This window comes from Neovison vison, chromosome 5 (assembly GCF_020171115.1).
Source record: "Neovison vison isolate M4711 chromosome 5, ASM_NN_V1, whole genome shotgun sequence".
Taxonomy (NCBI): Eukaryota; Metazoa; Chordata; class Mammalia; order Carnivora; family Mustelidae; genus Neogale; species Neogale vison.
Window position 1 is genome coordinate 82,496,232 of NC_058095.1, and position 22,242 is coordinate 82,518,473.

At 34.8% G+C, this 22,242-nt stretch overlaps 1 protein-coding gene across 1 annotated transcript in view; it reads right to left on the minus strand.

The window, feature by feature from the left end:
• The window catches only part of PSPC1 (paraspeckle component 1), a 76,757-nt gene that overhangs the window by 12,173 nt on the left and 42,342 nt on the right, over positions 1 to 22,242 (minus strand). The window contains exon 6 of the mRNA XM_044249372.1: positions 13,061 to 13,166. Within this exon, the coding sequence (XP_044105307.1) occupies positions 13,061 to 13,166 (106 nt within the window). The remainder of the gene's footprint in view (positions 1 to 13,060; positions 13,167 to 22,242) is intronic.

Genomic DNA, 22,242 nt, shown 5'->3' on the forward strand with positions numbered 1-22,242 from the left:
ATCTAACTTTCAAGAGAGAAATTGATTAGCAGCTGAAATACTATCTAACAAAGAGGGTATTTGGAAATTAAAAATGAAAGAAAAATCAATTACATGAAATATTAAGAAAATGGGTATAAAGAAAAAAATTCAAAATAAAAGGTAGGCCTCTTTGACAAGAAATTATTCACTCATTTAAAAAGTTCTAATACTGAAGGGTATATGCATCAACAAAGTAATCTTTTCTTAATAGAAATGACGTAATTGTAAACTAAAAAGGGAAGACATGTTCCCACTGATACAAATAATAGCATGCAAACTTTCAAACATAATGATACAGAGAATGCTTGAGAATGTTAAGCAAAAATGCTTAACATTTTTATTTTTACTTCAAGTAGTTAAAAAGAGTAATTTCCAAAACATACTATTCACTACTAGACCTCAGGGCGGGGGGGAATATGTTTTAAGCAACCTAAGACAATCTTTCAATAAATACATTCTGTGATAGTTTTATACCCTCAATTTGAATACATACATTCCATGATATCTGCACCCTTGAATATGGGAAAATGTTTCTCAGTTTTATAACTGTTAAAATGAAATTTTACACCATGTATCATTAGGGAATTGCAAATTAAGACAACAATGAGATACCACAACACACCAATTAGAATGACCAAAATACTAAATACTGACAACACATAGTGCTGACAAGGATGTAGAGAAATAAGAATTCTCATTCACTGCTGATAGGGATTATGAATGGTTTGGAAGACAATTTAACAGTTTCTTATAAAACTAAAGATAATCTTACATACATAGAATCCAGCAACTATACTCCTTGGTATTCACACAAAGGAGCTGAAAACTTATGACCACACAAAAACCTGCACATGGATGTTTACAGCAGCTTTTTCATAATCGCCAAAACTTGGAAACAATCAAGATGTCCGTCAGTAGGTGAATGGATAAACTGGTACATCCAGACAATGAGACATTATTTAGCACTAAAAATAAACAAGCTATCAAGCCATGAAAAGACACAGAGTAACCTTAAAATGCTTATTACCAAAAAGTCAGTATGAAAAGGCTACATATCATAGGATTCCAACTATAAGACATTCTGGAAAAGGCAAAACTATAATGAAAGTAGCAGAAATCAGTGGGTGCCCAGGATTAGGAAGGAGAGGGGGATGAAGAGACAGGGGGCAGAGGATTCTTAACGGGTACATTTGTTGAAAGTCCACCGACTGCCCAACACCAAAAGTGAACCCTAACATAAACTATTTTCTTTTGGCGGTAATGATGTTCCATTCTGATAGTGAAGGACTCTGGATACATGTTGGTGGAAGATGGTATATGGGAAATCTCTAACTTTGGCTCAATTCTGCTATGAATCTAAAACTAAAAATTAGTCTATTAAAAATTTTATTTATCTGTCAGAGAGAGAGACAGAGGGAGCGCACATGCACAAGCAGGAGGAGCAGCAAGCAGAGGGAGAAGCAGGCTCCGCGCTGAGCACAGAGCCCAATGTGGAACTCGATCCCAGGACCCTGGTATCATGACCTGAGACAAAGGCAGATGCTAAACCAACTGAACCATTCAGGAATCCCTATTAAAAATTTTTTATGTTTCTTTTAGTTACGAATAATAAAGATTTGTTACTTGTTAAATTTAAAATCAGAAGTAAGAGGAAACAAATCTAAGTAGGAAGGCTGACATCTTAGCTCACCATATTCATTAACCTCAAGACAAGTACCTCTTAATCTACATTCACTCAATGTATTTTTTTTTTAAGGATTTTATTTATTTGACAGAGAGAGAGATCACAAGTTAAGCAGAGGGTCAGGGAGAGAGAAAGGAAAGCAGGCAACCTGCCAAGCAGAAAGCCCGATGAGAGGCTCGATTCCAGGACCCTGAGATCATGACCTGAGCCGAAGGCAGAGGCTGAACCCACTGAGCCACCCAGGTGCCCCTCACTCAATGTATTTTTAAAACCTGGTTTGGGTACCTTTAAAAGATTATGCTTGGTGTTGGGGCGCCTGGGTGGCTCAGTGGGTTAAAGCCTCTGCCTTCGGCTCAGGTCATGATCCCAGGGTGCTGGGATCGAGTCCCGCACTGGGCTCTCTGCTCAGCGGGGAGCCTGCTTCCTCCTCTCTCTCTGCCTGTCTCTCTGCCTCCTTGTGATCTCTGTCAAATAAATAAATAAAATCTTTAAAAAAAAAAAAAAGATTATACTTGGTGTCACTGTCAAATTCAGAAATTGCAGCTTTTTAGTAACTAGGGTGGTTTTCTAACTGAAGATTAATTAAATATAATTACATATAATCACCATGTATCAAGAGACGGAAGGGAATAAATATTTTAAACAAATTATTTTTAAAACAAATTCATATTCAACTAAGAATATTTTTAATCATATACCCAAGGGACATTTTCAAAATTATCATTATCACCATCAGTTTTCAACTATTATGGCAAACTTTAAAGAGATGCTTTTAAATATTGAAACTGATTAGAAATATTTATTCAGATTTGGTTATTCTATCCTAAACTCTTAAAGAAATCAACCACTATGGTATCAGCTACAGCCACACAGTATTTTGAATAGTGTCCTATCAAAAAGCTCACATAATACTGGTAACTGGTTCGCATTTCTTCACCCATAACCTCTTAACCAGTACATTTCCTTACCAAAGTCAAAACAACTATCATGACTGGTCAGACTAAGCTATGAAAGATGAAACAAAAGGACTAATACAAACTGTGTAAGAAGAAATGCCAAACTGGCCCCATCAACAGAAGAAAGCAGTGGAAGGAACAAACAAAAGCACATGTGTTCTGATGTATAAAGAATTAAAGTATATATTTAATGGGGAATCTTTCTGTTAATGATATTAGGCATTACATTATTTTAGCAGTATGCCAGAAACATTGAAATTTTAACAAATTATATGTTTTTCCTAAGTAGATAACTCAAAGCTACAGGTACATTTATAATAATTCTAAAAATATTTCAGTGGTAACTAAATAAAATCCAACTATTTAAAATACACAATTATAAGAGAAACTACTATAATAAGCATATCAATTGTTTAAAAGCAGAATTTTAAGAAGCAGTAATAGGCCGAATGAAGAAGTTACTTAGTGAGAAACATGGTAAATTTACAACCAGAAAACAGAGAACATGAAACATGATGCACAATATAGTGCAGGATATCATAAGACAAAATATAGGCAGACTTACCCATATACTTTAAATTGCTTGAAATTTTAAACAGAAATAAAAACATTTCATCAGCAGAGCATGCTCACAAACCCAAGTTCCTACCCCATCACTAAGAGTTAGATAATAACTACAGAGAGATATTAACATTCACATTTATTTAGTCAGATTTGATATAAAACTCTGGCATTTCAGGTGATACTAGCAGAACTTTATGTCCTCAATACAAAGTACAAAAGATACTAGATGGAGGCTGACCTAAAAAAAAATTTTTTTACACAATCACCTTGTAGAACAACTCCTGTTTCAGGGTGGCTCTAAATATAATGCTAAGTCACAAAGCAGAAGTAACAAGTTGAATTTTTATGTCTTCCTAGAATCTTTTTAATTTAACTTAATACCTAAAAATCTTATTATTTATATCACATATATGTGACATCTCAAAAAGTGTTTACTTTAGTTAACATTTCTATTTGCCAATCTTGACCTCCAGAAAGGTAAACACGAGCTGAAAGATCTTATCATTCTGAACAAAGATTAGAAAAACTGACCATTTCAAATGAAAAGACATGATGGGTATCTACAACACAGTGGAATAATAAACCATTCATATTTTTTTTAAAAATCCAAAATAAGCTCTACAACAGTACAAAGGCTACTCAATGCACTCTTCACATTCCCTAGCAGAGAATCTTTCTCTTAACTCTCAAAACTTTTTAGCTGTACCTCTGTATACTTTACATAGATACTCTACACCTAATCCTCAAAGACCTGACTCTGAGCTTGATTCATTTCTGTATCCTCCAAGGTACCCAGCATTCTGTTCCGAAATAGTAAAACAGTAAACAAATTTTCTTACGAAATGGAAACCTCTAAATCTTCCTGTAAGTCTAACGCTCTTATGGGATATTCAAGTGGGATCCAAATAATGAAAAGTTAGGTGTGCTGAAAACCAAACAAAAAAATTGTTATTTGACTATTTTTGAAAAATTTACTGTTATGGGATTCCATTATGAAGTCTACAAAAATATCAATTAGTCTTAACACCACCTATGTTTCAAAACTACAAAGGCTTAACATCTCAGACACTAGTATTCAATAAATACCAAAGTATCGTGACCCAAAAAGAAGAGTGAAAATCGTATGACTGAGCAGGACTGGTATTTGAAAAACAGGACATCAAACAACTATTTAATTCTCCCTATTCGTGTCTAAGTAACTACAATATGACAAACACAGACTCTCAAACTCAAAAAATTCAAAGAGGCAAATTAGTTGGTAACAAAGTCAGAAAATAATTAGAATGTAATGTGGTAAGCATTAAAAAAGAATATTATAAAGGATACAGCTGAGGTGTATAGTCAGAGAAGGTTATGCATACACTGAGTACATTCTCCAGGAAAGAGATACAGAAATTTTTCTGATTATAAGCCTCTAGGAAACTCTAATGGAAGGTAAGACAAAAAAGGACACTAATCATCTAACTGGACACAGAAATAATTAAGTACAATAGAGTGACTTCTGATAAAGTGTGTGTAGAGTTTAAGGAAGGCTCAATAAGCATTTGCCTTTGGAATTATTTGGAAGTCTTTTAAATATGAATGAAAAAACAATTATTAATAATTATATGACTGGGACAACCATCCATCCTGCTTTGCCTGAGCCAGCCTGTTTTTCTGCCTGTTATAAAAAAAGTAACTTCATTTTTTAAAAGATGTATATTTTTATTAAACTAATTAAAATTTTATAGGCACACACTCATAATATAAGATATAATTTCTTAAAAAATCTGTCCTCAGTCACACTTCTATCTACTCCTGATTCCTTCTCCCAGAGGAAAATACTTTCTGCTCTTTACAGACCCTGTCTCCATATTTTAAATTATACAATTTTATTTTCTTTTAAAACATTTTTACTTTAGATATCTAAATATTTAGCTTAGGAAATTAGCTCTCTTGGGACGCCTGGGTGGCTCAGTTGGTTAAGCAGCTGCCTTCGGCTCAGGTCATGATCCCAGCGTCCTGGGATCGAGTCCCACATGGGGCTCCTTGCTCGGCAGGGAGCCTGCTTCTCCCTCTGCTTCTGCCTGCCATTCTGTCTACCTGTGCTCGCTCGCTCTCCCTCTGACAAATAAATAAAATCTTTAAAAAAAAAAAAAAAAAGAAAGAAAGAAATTAGCTCTCTTATATGCACCCAATCCCCATTTTTCTCTTTCCATCTTCTGAGTGTAGTTCTTCCAGTTGATTAAATCAGTATTTAGTTGCTACATTATTATTATTACCTTTTAAATATGATTCACAGTTGGGCAATTTATTGTGCTCATATTTAAATAGTACCCATATTCAGTTGTCCCAATCTGAATAAAAATTATGTTTTCCCCTATTAAAAAATCCTGAGAAGGGGCGCCAGGGTGCCTCAGTGGGTTAAAGCCTCTGCCTTCAGCTCAGGTCATGATCCCAGCATCCTAGAATCAAGCCCCAGCCCCACATCAGGGTCTCTGCTCTGCGGGGAGCCTGCTTCCTCCTCTCTCTCTGCCTGCCTCTCTGCCTACTTGTGATCTCTAATAAACAAAGTGTTTAAAAAAAAATCCTGAGAAGTTTCAAAGAGAAGTGAAAGGATCAAAGATTTCCATAGCTGGTTAAATTTGATACATATCTTCAATTCAAATACTCTCAGTTGTCAAAATCCCTAAAGATCACTTCCAAAGTACATGTAAACATTACAAATGTAAACACCTATAGATTTTTGTTTTCACTTGACTACAAGTCTAATTCCAATTAGCCTCCATCCCAAATATCCAGAAAAGTTCCTGGCTCACTGTAAGAAACACATTAAATTATTTTAGTAAATAAATAAATGAAAACATTAATAAGAACCTGGTTACATCTAGAGCATTATATGGGAAATCACTGCAATATAACTGATAGAATCAATTCTGATCTTTACCATCATGTCTAAATCACTGGAACTGGACTGCCACTATGAACAGCAAGAGGTATACTTATCTACCCAGCAAGTCAAACCTAAATCTGACACCAAACCCTACAGCAAATAATTCTTCGGTCATATCCACAGAAAAATAAAGATGCTATAAACACTCCTTGTGAAATATGTCCTTTGTTTGAATGCTTCAGGTGTTTAGACTTCCAAAAAACAATCTTCTTCTGCAATACAATCCAATCACTTGTTAGAGCTAAAAAATGTATATATAAAGAGGAGTAATGGCCAAGTGGAAACCACAAAATGGCAACTTCTCTCAAAAATTCAAAAATCATTTCAGAAAATATATTTGTACCTACTCGCTAGTAATTAATGATTATAGTCAGTTCTCTGTGTCAGCACCTATTAATGAAATTTTATTACTGGCTAGAGTTTCTGTTTTGAGTTTTGTACATGGCACATCAGGGAAAACTGGGTCATAATCAAATCAGAGAAAAGAAACAATGCCCACTCAAGAAGCAGGAAAGAAGGGCGCCTGGGTGGCTCAGTGGGTTAAGCCGCTGCCTTCGGCTCAGGTCATGATCTCAGGATCCTGGGATCGAGTCCCGCATCGGGCTCTCTGCTCAGCAGGGAGCCTGCTTCCTCCTCTCTCTCTCTGCCTGCCTCTCTGCCTACTTGTGATCTCTCTCTGTCAAGTAAATAAATAAAATCTTTAAAAAAAAAAAAAAAAAAAAAAAGAAGCAGGAAAGAAGACTAACAAAGAAAAGGCTGATTAAATAGGCCAAATTTGGCAGTACTGATCAAGAAAGCGTAAATGAAAGAACAATGCTTTATGTCTCTACTAAGAAAATATCTGAAAACGCTAAGATAATCAGCTATGGGGTAGTGATGCTTTATCAGTTCTTCCAGTAACTTCTGCTCTGATTTATAACCGCGACTACCAATAAACCTTCAGGACACTAATTTGGATTCTTCAGGGACCTTGATTCTAAGATATGAGGTGCTCTGTTCAATAAGCCTTCTATAAACACTGGAAAAAAACATATTAATTAATAAATTTGCATTTAATTCACAAACTCTTTGGAGTTTGGTTAAGATGAGTCACTTTTTATAGATTACCCCCAACTCTCAGACTGGACTCTAGACCAGGGGTGGGCAAACTTTTTTGGCAAAGAAACAGATAGTATGTATTTCAGGCTTAGCAGGTCAAAGAGTCTTGATACAGTCTCACACAGCTGTGTCATGACTAGCCAATCTACCACTTTTGGACAAAGCAGCCGTAATCAAAACATAAACACTACTGTATTCCAATAAAACTTTCCAAAAACAGGCAATGTTCAGATTTGGCCTGGCTTATCCCAGTCCGTCAACCCCCAGTCTAGATGAAATACTTAAAAAACAAAAAGTTAATCCATCATTTGAGACAATACCTCCTCCATATATAGGCTGAAAGCTGAACTAAAAGTTGTCACACCAAAATCCCACACAGCACTATTCACATAAAATGCTGGGTTACTTCCATTAAGTGTATGAATCCTATCCTCCATGTTGACTGGCTCTGAGCCCTCCCTTCAAACTCCCAGGATCCATAAAAAATTCAACTACTAATATTCTTATTTTAATATTTCAACTATATCTCATTTCAAGATACAGCCAATTGTCTTCTATTTTGCTAATGAAAATAAAGAGACTGAAGAGCTGCTTAAATTGCAGATTCCATGGCTCCAACTCAGACCCACTGCATCAAAAATATTTGATGAATTGAACTCAGACATTTTTTTTTTTAAGTTCGAAAAGATGTGATGCACAGGTTGAAAATTACTAAATTTAGCCAAAAATGTGATCAATGGAGAATGTATTAGATTCTACTGTAATCATGAAACGAATCAATTTGGAGGCTGGAGACCTAAAGGGAACAACCTACATTTTTAAAAACCTCCCTGAGGGTTTATTATGCACTATTTGAAAAACACTACCATGGAAGAGGCATTACACCCTTAGCCTCTGGCTACTTCTCCTTAATGGTCTTGGCCTCACTATATAATATACTAGAACTATTCTGACAAAGAAACATAACTGAATCAAATTATTGCCCTAGCATATAATATACATTTATTTCCAGGTTTATTATGCACATGTGTTTAAACATCCAGGGCTATTCCCACCTACTCAAACAAAAGTAAAAATTCTTCAGTATCAATTCATATATGTGTTTTGAAACAGATCTGAAGGGCTATTCTTTTATTCACTAAAAAACAAAGATTAATATTTACATCAAATACAAACTTCTAAAAAAAAAAAACACTCCTGAAGTTTTAAAATAAAACAGCATTCCATATAAACAGTGCCCCAATTTACCTAAACAAAGTATTTTATAACTACTTGATGCCATCAACTGCTAAAGCTAGAATGAGATTTAGATGTTCTTATAAAATTATCATTTTTCCCAAGAAAGCAAAGCTTACTCTAAGAAACTGCATTAAAAAAATTCTAATTAGGGACACCTGGGTGGCTCAGTTGGTTAAGAAGCTGCCTTCGGCTCAGGTCATGATCCTAGTGTCCTGGGATCGAGTCCCACATCGGGCTCCTTGCTCGCAGGAAGCCTGCTTCTCCCTCTGACTCTGCCTCCCATTCCGTCTGCCTGTGCTCGCTCTCTCTGCCTCTCTCTCTTTCTGACAAATAAATAAAATCTTTAAAAAAAAAATTTTTTTTTTAAAATTCTAATTAAAATCTTCACTTTACTCCAACACAAATTGAATCCACAGATAAAGACTGGTAAACTGAAGCACTAAAATGTTTAAACTACTTCATCTATATTAAGTGGAGCAACTTAACAAAAATTTCTAAAAAATCACAAACATTCATAAGAGATAATCTCATACATTTTTTTTTTTAAGATTTTATTCATTTATTTGACAGACAGGGATCACAAGTAGGCAGAGAGGCAGGAAAAGAGAGAGAGAGAGGAGGAAGCAGGCTCCCCACCAAGCAGGGAGCCCGATGCAGTACTCGATCCCAGGACACTAGGATCACGACCTGAGCCAAAGGCAGCGGCTCAACCCACTGAGCCACCCAGGCGCCCCAATCTCATACATTTTTACACTAACACTGTAACTTACTGTGATGTGTCCAAAAGTTTAAAATTGTGGTAAATAGAAAATTTCAACCCAATAAGTACTATCAAGAAAATGGTTTGGTATTACACTCTACAATATGGTAAAAGTAAAGATAAACTTAAATGTATTTAAAACACAGCATAAAAATAAATACATTGTTATGGCTGTCAAAAATACATTGTGCTACAAGTGAAAATTAACGTGTTTTATTTATAATTACCAGAGTTATCAAAGAGCTTGACTTCTAAGAAATAAGGTATGAAATAAAATGATTTCTAGTTGATGAGGTGCTGACATATCCTTAAAACACTTAAAAATATATCCATGTCATTAAATTATGATAAAGTTGAAGGCTAACAAAGAAAAACATGACCAGACATGATATATGTTTTCCTTCGTATTTTATTACATTTTAAAAAATTATTTTTCAAGACACAAAATGGAAATCAGTTCTTATTTTCCACTTCAAAAGTCCATACTACTATCTGTGTCGGAATATTCCTAATAGGAATATTATAAAGAAATGAGAGGTGGCATCTTAAACCAAGTAAATCTGCTTTATGCTAATTACTCTTACTACTTGGGCAAGCTGAACACTTACCATTTGATTCCTCCCTTTAAACCGAACAGTGAAAAAAGAGAAAGCACATAAGAGGGCCTAATTTCAAAGCTTTTAAAAACAAAAACAAACATTAAATTTAACAATTTTTTCCAAAGACAGTTTTAAAGTAAATGAAGAGTAACTTAATACAATAATTACCTCAATGTTTCTTCTATTAACACAAAACAGTCAAGACCTATAAAGAACTTTTGTTAACATTTCTTCAGTGCTTGATTAGCTTATATTAACAAGCATTATGAAGCTAGGAACCAATTAAAACTGATACCAAAATGATGAAAAACTTCTATCCATAATTTCTAATATCAAAAAAAAACTAAAAATCTGGCAAAGACTGTATTTCCCCTAAAAATTTAATTCCTTTGTTACATACTATTTTAAGTATGGTTCCTCTTCAGAAAATTAAGAACATAGTTAACTTTGTGGCCTAACATGAATATTAATTAAAAAGAGAAACACAAACATAAAACAAAAAAACCTAGCACCAACTCTCCAGCCCAGGATTCAGCCAACTTCTTCTGTACAGGGTCAAAGAGTAATAAGTATCTTGTGTTTTTTGAGTCACGGATACTCTAATATTCTCTTATTTTCCTTATCTATCAACTCTCTAAAATGTAAAACCACTCTTAGCTCTGTGGTAGAGTGGCAGAAACTGGGCACTGGTCCTAGGTTACAGTTTGCTGACTTCTGCTCTAGCCAAATTAATCTTACGATGCTTCAAATATACAAATTATACTTTAACTACCTGAAAACAAAGATATCTTAATATCTTAATAATAATATCTTAACATTAAAATATAACATTTACATTTTCAATAAGAAATTTATTTTCAATAAATGATCTATTTTTGAAATGCTTTAATAAACCCACCATGAATATTTTAAATATGTAATTCATTTATTCTCAAAGTTCATCGGTAATTTGTAAAATTCTACCCACCAAAAAATTAATTTTAAACATACAAATGTTTTAAAATTAAAACAAGAATTTGCAGTATTTCAATTTTAAATTATAGCAACATTTCCAAATAATTTTTGAATAGAAAAATAAATTTAAAATCTGTCCTTCATTAATTATGCCTATATTAAATGCCACTGAACAAATATAAAAAACACTGGTATGTTTTTAAAAAATTTCTATGAAATAATTTCAAAGAATAAAGAGCCTACAAACAAATTTATGATGTAACAGGAGAATACATTTTACTTAATCATTTACTTTTAGTCCCCTAAATTATTTATGTATATGACATTACAAATAGCTACACATATGCTCCAAGAAAGCAAAATTTATGCCAAAAAAATAGTAAGAAAGCTAATTCCACCAAATCTGACTATAAGCAAGCACTTTAGGAAAAGAAAAGTTCAGGTACATAAAAGGACAAGGAAGAATTTCCTAATCCTCAATGGAACAAAATAAAGTTTTCCTAGGAAATGTATTATATGTGGTTTACATCTTGATTATACTTGAAAATAAAAATAAAAACAAAAGTTTTCAAAATATGGACCAAAAAATTTTAATTCCACGTAGTTTTACAACATCATAAAATATCCTCACATTGATAAATCCAACATATTATGTTCACATTTAACAACCAAAAGACCTAAGACCACATTTAAAATACGTCATAGGCAAAGACTATGTATCCAAGTAGGAAAAAGAGAATTGCAAAATGATGCTAGAAATGCTAGAAATTAGGAGAAAATGTGCAATGCTTGAAAACTCAACTAACTTGGTAATGGAATTTAAAAATCAATTAAATTATACCTTTAGTGTAACTTATAAATAGTAAGAAACCTCTCAAATTGAATTTAAATGCCACATAATTTTTAGTCAAAGGATATTTACTTGATGTAACCAAGATAAAAATTTCTTGTTGTTGTTATACAAGTTAGGGTGCATTTTACTGTGTGTATTCTTTTTAGAAAAGAAGTTTAAAATTTTTCCAAGGGACAGAAGAATGGGGGCAGAAGGTCTGCAAAAGAGTCAGTGACTTGAATTAATACTTTTAGCCTCAGAAACTTTTTTAAAGAATGACTTCTGAATAGCTAGGGAAGAAAACACCAGTAAATATTTTTCAGAATAATGACTATTAAAAATGGCACTCATCTAAGGTGAATAGTAAGACTTGTTAGTTCACATTAAGAACATGTGGATTTTAACACATCTGAAGTATCCTTGTTTGCCCTACCATTTTGCCTTCCCAAAAAAACCTCAGTAAGACCAAATCTTCAGAGCTCCAATTTAAAAGAAACTCAGGGATAGAGAAACTTGTTAAACATCACTGCAAGGATAAATTCAACAAAATCCAGGATGTGAGAAACAACAAGGGTCTGTTTCTTAAAAAATTAAGGAAAAAATTTAAAAAGTGAAGAGAAAACCTACAGACTAAAAACACTGGATTTGTCAGCCAATTTGAACCAGTTATAAACAAAATAAAAACCTTTATAAAACCTGGGCACATGTAGGCTTTTACTAGTTAATATTAAAGAAGTAACCATTTTTAAGATACGACAAAGATATTTTTAAAAAGAGTCCTTATTTTCTAGGGATACATACTGAAACACATATTAATAAAACCATATAAAGTCAGGGATTTAATAAAAAATAATTCAGGAAGGGTTGGTAGATGGAAAGATCAGCTATGTAGCAGTAACTGTCATGGTTGGGTGATGAGAACATACTGGCCTACATTTGTATTTGTCTAGTATCCTCCAATATAAGGAATTTTTATTTATGTCATTCCATTAAGTTTATTTATTTAAATCATCTCTATGCCCAATGTGGGGTTTGAACTCAGGATCCCAAGATCAAGAGCTTCATGCTCTTCTGACTGACCCAGCCAAGTGCCCCTAAAGAATTTTTATTATCAATAAATGTTGAAATTCAATCAAGTAGAGATGATAGATTTACCAAGAATTCTAATTTAGAATCATATATTAAAAAAAGATAAAAATTGAAAAAAATTTAACATCCTTTTTATAAAACATTAATAGTATCTTCAGAAACTACTTATGTTATTGCCTGTAAGAGGTTAAGAAAATCATTAGTTTAACATAAACAAACATGACAAATTCGTAAAGATTTAAAAATATATAAACAAATATCCAAAGAATTCTAAATATGCCTTGTCCACCTGACAATATAAAATAATTTCAGTTAACTAGTATTTTACTTACATTTTCCATATAATTTGGCTTAAAGCCCTCTTGTTGTCGCCTCAGTTCCTCCTGTTCTCTGTGTCGGATCATTTCTTCCTCACGGCGTCGATGCTCTTCCTCATGTCTGAAAGATTTTCAAATAAAAATTTCAGCAGAGTTGACATGCAAGCTACGATCAAGTATTTTATTCCAGGTAAAACAAAATCATTTAATGAGTTACTTGATACAAAATCTGTAAATGATGACTGACTTAATATATTTACTTTCCTTCTAGTTTGCTCTAAGCCTTTAATAAATCAAATACCCCAAAGAACTAGAATAAATAAAAATACAAAGTAATAACATGTAACTAAGATGGTTAATATATTTATAGTCAAGAAGTCAGGAGTCCAAGAGCTCAAACATGCATTCTATTACTGTATAAAGAGAAAAGCCTGGGATCTATCACTGGCATAATAGAGTTCTTAAAGGCACTCAGAACCAATCCTGATAGAGACCATTACAAAGAACAAAACTGCCTACTCAAAAAAATGTGTGTGTGTCAAAGGAACCCGTAATAAACCCTCTCTTCCCCATTTTATCAACCCACTGAGGAAAACTTCTGGAACAGGTGTCAGCCTACCATCTGTTTTTATAAATTTTTATAAATTGAGTTTTAGAAGATGATCATTTACTTAATGTCTATAGCTACCTTTGGGCCAGAGCAGTGCTGAGTAGTTGAGACAAAGACAGTATGACCTGCAAAACCTAAAATATTTACTATTTAGCCCTTAGCCCTTTCCCAGAAAAAGTATGCCAACCTCAGCCTTAGAGGTATGTGGGAGAAAAAAATATCGAACTATATGTGTTCAGAATTACAAATAAGTTGGTAATTAGTTATGACTAAGAGAAAAAAAACCTACAAAATAATACCAAATAGACTCACATTATATTGGCACTGATGTCAATGCAAATTCAAATATATATATCCTCTACTCAAAAAACAATTTCAAGAGTGAAGACTATATAATACTGATGTCCTCTCATTGTCTCATTTTCTACATTGCTTTTGTAAGTACTTTCCTACACTAAGACTCGAATTTCAAGATACTATTGTTTCCTGTAGAATGCGTCCCCAAAACCAACTCCATGACCTTAAAAAAGAAAAAAAAAAAAAAAAAAAGGTGGTATTTCCCAGAGACAACAGAAAACCCAGCTGTTAGAGGAGTTTGGGTCAGACCACAAAGCAAAAATGTTCCTAAGGGATTTTAAGCAAAATCTAGACTATTTTGAGATTTTTCTCTAAGTCCCCAATACATATTTCTATTCAGATAAACTGAATTTTAAATAAAGTGGGTAATCTACTTCTTAGACATTAACACAGACATAAATTTTATGGTAAAGAAAATATTTTCATATTCACACAGCTGAAAACATATATATGTAGAGGTAAAAATCCTCCATCCAAAAACTCCACTACTACGTATGTTTTGAAACTGATTTTTCCTGATTTCAAAAAGGGTCCATATACAATTATTGTATTATTAACAGGATCTGGGACAGCAACCAACAATCAAACACACTGGTATTTCTGCAATAAGATGAACATTCACTTTTCTGAAAATAATAAAGGTCTGACAAGACCCCAACATAAACGCAGGTCAGGTTTTCTCATCAAATAGGCTCCTGTCAGATCTTGCCACTAAATGATACATGAAAAAGCTTTTGGTTTTCAAAGTTTTTTTGGTTTCAGAATTACAACAACAAACTTATTCAGGGATAACTTAAGACATGTATTAGAATTTTAAATGGGCAAGTCCATTTCCAATAAACTAAAAAGAAATATCTATATAAACGTGCAAGAATATATGTATACATAGATATACACTGTGGCATTAAAGACAAGAAGTTGAAGACATGATCAATTATAAATGGGAAACAAGTATGGCTCATTAATGCCAAGGAACACAAAACAACTGTTACAAAGGCACATCTGCATTTACTAAAACAAAATAGTATCTAAAATATAGCTGTCACAGAAAAAAGCAAGTAAATAAATAGCATTCCTATTACTGATTTTAAAAATCACCTGTATGACCACAGAGGGGGTAGAAAAAGTTTACATCATACTGGGAATAATCTGAGAAACAGGACCATTTACTTTACATATATATCACGGAGTTTTATTTTATATTTGTATTGCCATGAAATTAAAAAAAAAAAATGAAGTATTTTAAACAAAATTTGCAATGTACTTCTCCCATTCTTAAAGCAACTTTTTTCTGATAAAACGTGAGAACAGATTTACAAATCAGGAGTAAAAAGGTTAAAATCATTTAAAACAGTTATTTTTTTCCTTCCAGTCCTCTGTCCATAAATTCAAGAATTTCTATTTTGTTTTTAAAATAAGTTGATGCCACACTAACAATTCTATAATCAGAACTTACAGATAAGTCACATATTCCCTATCTTATATATATATGTATATATATATATGTATGTATATACATATATATACACATACCCAATTTTCATTTTTTCTATTTCACAAGATGCTTTAATGAATATTTTTATATGTATATTTACTGTCTCTTCAGGTGAAGGATAGATAACTTCCTAGATAACATTTACAAATGGAACTAAAAAAGTATGACAAATTTTAACATCCTTCATGTTATAACAAATGGAAATAGATAAAACCTCAATTTTACAATTTAATTTGAACCCACTAATTATTTTCAGGTCTCATATATTTTTCTAGGATTTTGATCTAGAAAGTAAGCTACGATATAACTAATGGATAACAATGTCCTGCTACTCTGTTTTAGCACTATGCTCTCCACACCTATTCAAGGACTCAGTACAGAAGATATTTATAACAAATGGCATAAAATGAGCAGAAAGGTGGTAAAAGAATGAAGAAATAAATGAACTATTAAGTGGTCAAGTCACAGCTTGAACTAGCTAATCATCCCTTGTCCTAGTATTCCTTCACTGCCACAGCCTCTGAAAAATTAAGTGACTTACAAGAAACCTAGTAATTTATTTGTAGCACTGAAAGGAAAACTGGAAACCTGCATACTCCAAATAAATTATTTCTCTCAAAATATACTTTCTTAAGCCAGTTTTGTCAATGTTCTAAGGTCAAACAAAAAAGCAGAGTCCACACTCCTGGCTTGTTAACAATTAAAGCAGTCTTGTACAGCAGTAGCCTCAGTCAGCTATATTTCTTCAGTTTAACCGCTATAATTTTATTTGCTTTGTCTTGCAAGTACAGGATATATTTGACAATTATTAGTGTAAGTTCCTAGACACATTCAGTCTTTCTTGGTCTTTCATGAACTTGACTTTCTTTTTTTCCTAGTGGCAGATAAGGAAGTTTCATTGAGCTGGGCTGGGGCAGAACAGAATCCTCACCCACAGCAGAGGGTAGAGGTGAGATTGAAAATAAAGTATGATTTGTGCTAGAATCACAGGTTTTGGCTATGCTGAGAGCCAAGGGCCTGATTAACTGGGAGGTGCAAAGTCTGACTTTTCCGTTGATTGTATCTGCAGCAGGAGCAGCGGGAAAGGAAAAAGCCTGACTTTCCTGCTGGTTGCCTCTGCAGGAGGAAGCCGAGGGGAGGCAAGGAATCCAGAAACTAGATTCGTGGAGCATAGGGAGGGAAGTCCAATCTGCTGGTTACCATGTTCAATCTGCTTTTTTAAGTACAAGGCACCACAAGGCCAAAGAACCTCTGTCTGGGTGGGCTAAAAGTGGCCGGGCACAGATTCACGTAAAACTTTTCTTGAGCTGCAAGAAAAGCTTGTGGCTTCTCTTCCTGTAGGACCAAAAGCTTCTCCTACAACTTCAGGATGTGCTCCTTGGTCTCCTCTAGTGACATTCTCTTTCAACTTCTCTTTCTTCCTTCTCTCCTACTCTTCCTCAACTTCTGTTCTATCATCTTGGACACCGCTCCTTCCTCCATCAGACCACATTCCTAGCTCTATCATGTGCCATTGCAAAACCCAGGCGATGGCACTGAAAAGCTTGGGGGCATTCCAGGAATGCACGCACAGTGCTGTTGGGGTACTTGGGCTATGGGAGCCCTGCTCTGTCACTGACTGCTAGAACTTGTACTAGACCTGTGGGGCAGCAGTTTCTCAGGGTGTACCATGCCCAGCTGAGGCAGAAGCCCACCCAGGTGGTGCCATAGTCAGGTGTCTAGCACTTACCACCCTGACTTCCTAGCCTTGCAGGAGAGGTCTACCATGTACACAGAGCCAGGCCACGGTCTCCAGCCTGGGTGCGCAAAACACCTTCCTCCCCACTCCCTTCAGAGTGAACTTGACACTTTTTTAAAGAGAACTGATAATTTTGTACAATGTCATTAATCAGGATTCCCATTATATTTCCTCATGGACTAGCCTGAGGTTATAAATTTTTTGCCAAAAACGCCCAAAGAAATGACAATGTATCTCTCTGACTGAATAGTATCAAGCAGTTCCTGGTGCCGATGTCTTACTACAGGTGATATGAACCTTAATACATGGTAATGGTGCTATCGCTTCTCCACTTTACATTTACTGTTTTTCCATCTGTACCTAATAAAATGAGTATTCAAATCGTGTTTCTCAAGTTTCAAGAGAAACTTGAACATTGGTCAGTAAATCTTATAACTTTTTATTATTTATGTCTGTAACTAATTATTACTATAGTGTTTGTCCCACTGGTGATTTTCCTCTCATTCCTTCCATACTGATTAACTGCAATTCTACTATAAAAAGAGTTGTTCATTCTCTTCCATTTATTTATTCATTGAATTATTTACTTCTATCAGTATGGATTCATGGTTATATGCTTTATTCTACAGTTTAAGATCTAATATTATAATTTCTTATTTTGTTGCTGAAACTGTTCCAACTTTGGCCATGTAGGAGCACCTTCAGTTTGCCTCCTGTGTAGTTTCAGTATGCCCCATGTTTTATGAGAACAGGCCCACTTTGTTTTATTCAGTTTTGCTTTACTGTGCACTACAGATACTGTGAGATTTTTGGTGGGTTTTTGTTTTTTTTTTTTTAACAAATTGAGGGTTTGGGGCAACTCTACATCAAGCAAGTCTAGTGGCCCCATTTTTTCCAAAAGCATCTGTTCACTTTGTGAGTCTCTTTATCACATTTTGGTAGGTAATTATCACAATATTTCATTATTATTATTATATTTGTAATGGTGATGTGTGATCTTTGATGCTGCTCATTGTTTTGAGATACCACAAACCATACCCATATAAGACCAAACATTATCAATAAATACTTTGTGTGTTCTAACTGCTCCATTAACAAGCTGTTCCCCCATCTCTCTCCCTCTCATCTGTCTCCTTCTCTGTGGGCCTCCCTACTCCCCGAGACACAACAATATGGAAATTAGGCTGATGCCTAGACCTAAAATGGTCTGAGTGTTCAAGTGAAGAGCTGCATGTCTCTCACTTTAAATCATAAGCCAGAAATGGTTAAGCTTAGTGAGGAAGTCTTGCCCAAAGCCAAAAAAGGCCAAAAGCTGGGCCTCCTACAGCAAACAGTTAGCTAAGCTGTGAATGCAAATGAAAAGTTCTTCAGAGAAACTTAAAGTACCACTCCAGTGAACATACAAATGATAAGAAAACAAAACAGCCTTTCGGTTGAAATGGAGGACTTTTAACTAGTTGCATAGAAGATCAAACCAGCCACAATACTTCCTTAAGCCAAGACCTAATCCAGACCAAGGCCCTAATACTATTCAATTGTAAAAAGGTGAAAAAAGTGAGGAAGCTGCAGGAAAAGGTCTGACACTAGCAGAGATCCAGAAGCTGCCATCAAGTTATCCAGAAGATCTAGCTTAGATTATTAATGAAAAGTGGGTACACTAAACAACAGATTTTCAATGTAGATTAAATAACCTTATACTAGAAGAAGATGCCATCTAGGACATTCATAGCCATAGAGAAGAAGTCAATGCCTGGATTCAAAAGATGGGCTGAATGTCTTAATGCTATTTGTTGACCTGAAGATGAAGCCAATGCTCACCGACCATTCTGAAAATCCTAGGGCCCTTAAGAATTACACTCAATCCACTCTGCCTGTGCTCTATACATAGAACAACAAAGCCTGGATGACACACATCTGCTTACAACATGGTTTACTGAGTATTTTAAGTCCACCGCTGACATCTACTGATCAGGAAAAAAAGATCCCTTTCAAAATACTGCTGCTCACTGACAATACACCTGGTCACCCAAGAGGTCTGATGGTAATAGACAACAAGATTAATGCTGGTTTCATGCCTGCTGACACAACATCCACCCTGCAGCCCACAGATCAAGGAGCAAATGCAATTTCAAGTCTTATTATTTAATAAATACATATTATAAATGTAAAAATACATTTCATTAAGGCTATAGCTGCTGTGGACAATGACTCCGCTGATGGGCCTGGGCAAAGAAAAACGAAAAACTTCTAGAAAGGATTCACCATTCTAGATGCCATTAAGAACATCTGTGTTGCACAGAAAGAGGTCTATCAACATTAACAGGAGTTTGGAAGAAACTCATTCCGACCTAACCCTCTGGATGTCTTTCAGGCTGAGGGGTTCAAGACATCAGTGAGGGAAGTAATTGCAGATGTGGTGGAAACAGCAAGCAAACTAGAAGTGGGGCCTGATGATGGGAGCTCATTGCTGCGATCCCATGATAAAACTTTAAACAAATGAGGAGCTGCTTCTATGGATGTGCAAAGAAAGTGGTTTCTTGAGATGGAATCTACTCCTGATGAAGATGCTGTGAAGACTGTTGAAATGACAACAAAGAACTTAAGCATATTACATAAATGTAGTTGATAACCCATCAACAGGGTTTGAGAGGATGGACTCATGATTTTGAAAGAAGTTCTACTGTGGATAAAATGGTACTAAACAGCACCACATGCTACAGAAAAATCCTTTCTGAAAGGAAGACTATTCATGAAGCAAATTTCAATATCGTCTTATTTTAAGAAATTATCACAACCACCCAACCTTCATCAACCACCAACCTGATTAGTATTTTTTTAATTAAGGCATGCACTTTTTAAAAACATAATACTATTTCACACTTCATTAACTACAGTTTATAGGTGTACATATTAATGTGCTGGGAAACCAAAGAATTCATGTGACACACTTCATTGTGATATTCACTCTACAGCACTGGTCTAGATCTGAATCCGCAGTTATCTTCCAAGGTATGTCTGTAAGAGAGGTTTGAGAGGATTCCTATTCTGAAAGAAGTTCTACTGTGGGTAAAATGCTATGAAACAGCATCACAACTAGAGAAATCGTTTGGGGAATAAAGTAAAAAACCGCCACAGCCTTCCCAACCTTCAGCAACCACCACCCTGATCAGTCAGCTGAAAGAGAGTCCACAATTGCCACAGGCTTCTCAACCTTTAGCAACCACCACCCTGATCAGGCAGAAGCCCATCAACATCAAGGAAAGACCTTCCACCAAAAAAAAGATTACAATTCACTGAAAGCTCAGATGACGGTTAGCACTTTTTATCAACTCAAGTGTTTTTTCATTAAGGTGTGTATATTTTTTTAGACCTAATGCTTTTACACACTTGTTACACTATAGTGTATAACTTTTACATGCATTGGGAAGGCAAAAAAATGCATTTGATATACCTTATTGCAATATTTGCTTTACTCCAGTGGTCTGGTACTGAACCTGCAGTGTATGAGAGATACACCTGTACTTTCTTATTCCCTGGAACAACATTTCAGGCTCAGGCTGGACTTTTTAGTCCAGGAATCAACTACTTCTCCACAAAACCCTAGCTCCTTTTATTAGACAATAGTGTTTGGAACAAGAATCTAGGCCCTCTATGTGTGCTGTTACTGAGGCATCCCATCATTGCTTCTAGGTAGACAGGAGCTATGGAATGTATGTATGTATGTATGTATGTGAATCTACATATTTACACACATCTGTACTTCTCTAAGTTAAATAACACAGAGTTCTACTGATAACCTTGATCCCAATTCATCATCACAGGATTCATTTTAGTTTTAGCCTTTTTCTCTTTTTTCTTTCTCCAACAATGAGAAACCCATGTTTCCTTACCTATATTTACTGATCTGTTCGCTCAAAAAAGTATATACATTCTTTTTTTTTTAAGATTTTATTTATTTATTTAACAGACAGATATCACTAGTAGGCAGAGAGGAAGGCAGAGAGAGGAGGAAGCAGGCTCCCTGCTGAGCAGAGAGCCTGAGCTGAAGGCAGAGGCTTTAACCTTGAAATGCAATGTTACTTACTTGCCATTGCAATTATTCATTTGTTTGTTTTTTAAAGACTTTATTTTTAAGTAATCTCTACACCCAACGTGGGGCTCAAACTGACAATCCCAAGACTGAGTTGCAAGCCCTATGACTGAGCTAACCAGGAACCCCCATTTGTGTGGATTTTTTTAATGCCTTCTTATGATTCTCCCTCATTGTCTGGTTAAATTATTTTATTTTATTTTTTTTTTGGCAAGTGAAGGGTAAGATTATTAATTCTAAAAGCCTAATTGGCAAGTATAAATACAAGGGAAACATGGAGTCAGAGTTTTATATTTGGGAGGGAAGGCTTCTTTTTCTTTGTACAAGTAGAACACACTTTAACAAACTTTAATACTTATAACTTTTAACATAAAAAGGAAAAAAAACAAAGATGAAGAAATTGGAAAAAGGTCCCTTGTGTAAGGAGATTATATGGGAAATTTTATATAATAGTGGTTCTCAAACGTTATGATGCACACCAATCATCTGGAATACTAAGCACAGGTGGTGGGGCTCTACCCTTTTAATTTCTGATTCACAAGCTGGGGCATGTAGGGCCTTATAATCAGAATGCTGACATTGTCTGCCCAAATATCATAATTTGAGAATAAGTAATTTAGAGTAAAGAGCAGAGTAACTGCCAAGACAGAAACATATACACACTGATAAAATCAGGTATAAAATTAGAAAAAATACATTAAAATATATTGAATACTACCTATCTCCAGACCATAATGACACTTGACATCTATTCAAGGCTCTTTGCATTCTTTTTTATTTATCTGCCGTAAGCACCTTACTTTCTACCACAAGCACTTACTACTTTTATAACACTTTAAAAAACAAAACTTTGAGGGGTGCCTGAGCAGCTCAGATGGTTAGGCCAGGCTCCCAGCTCAGAGGGGGT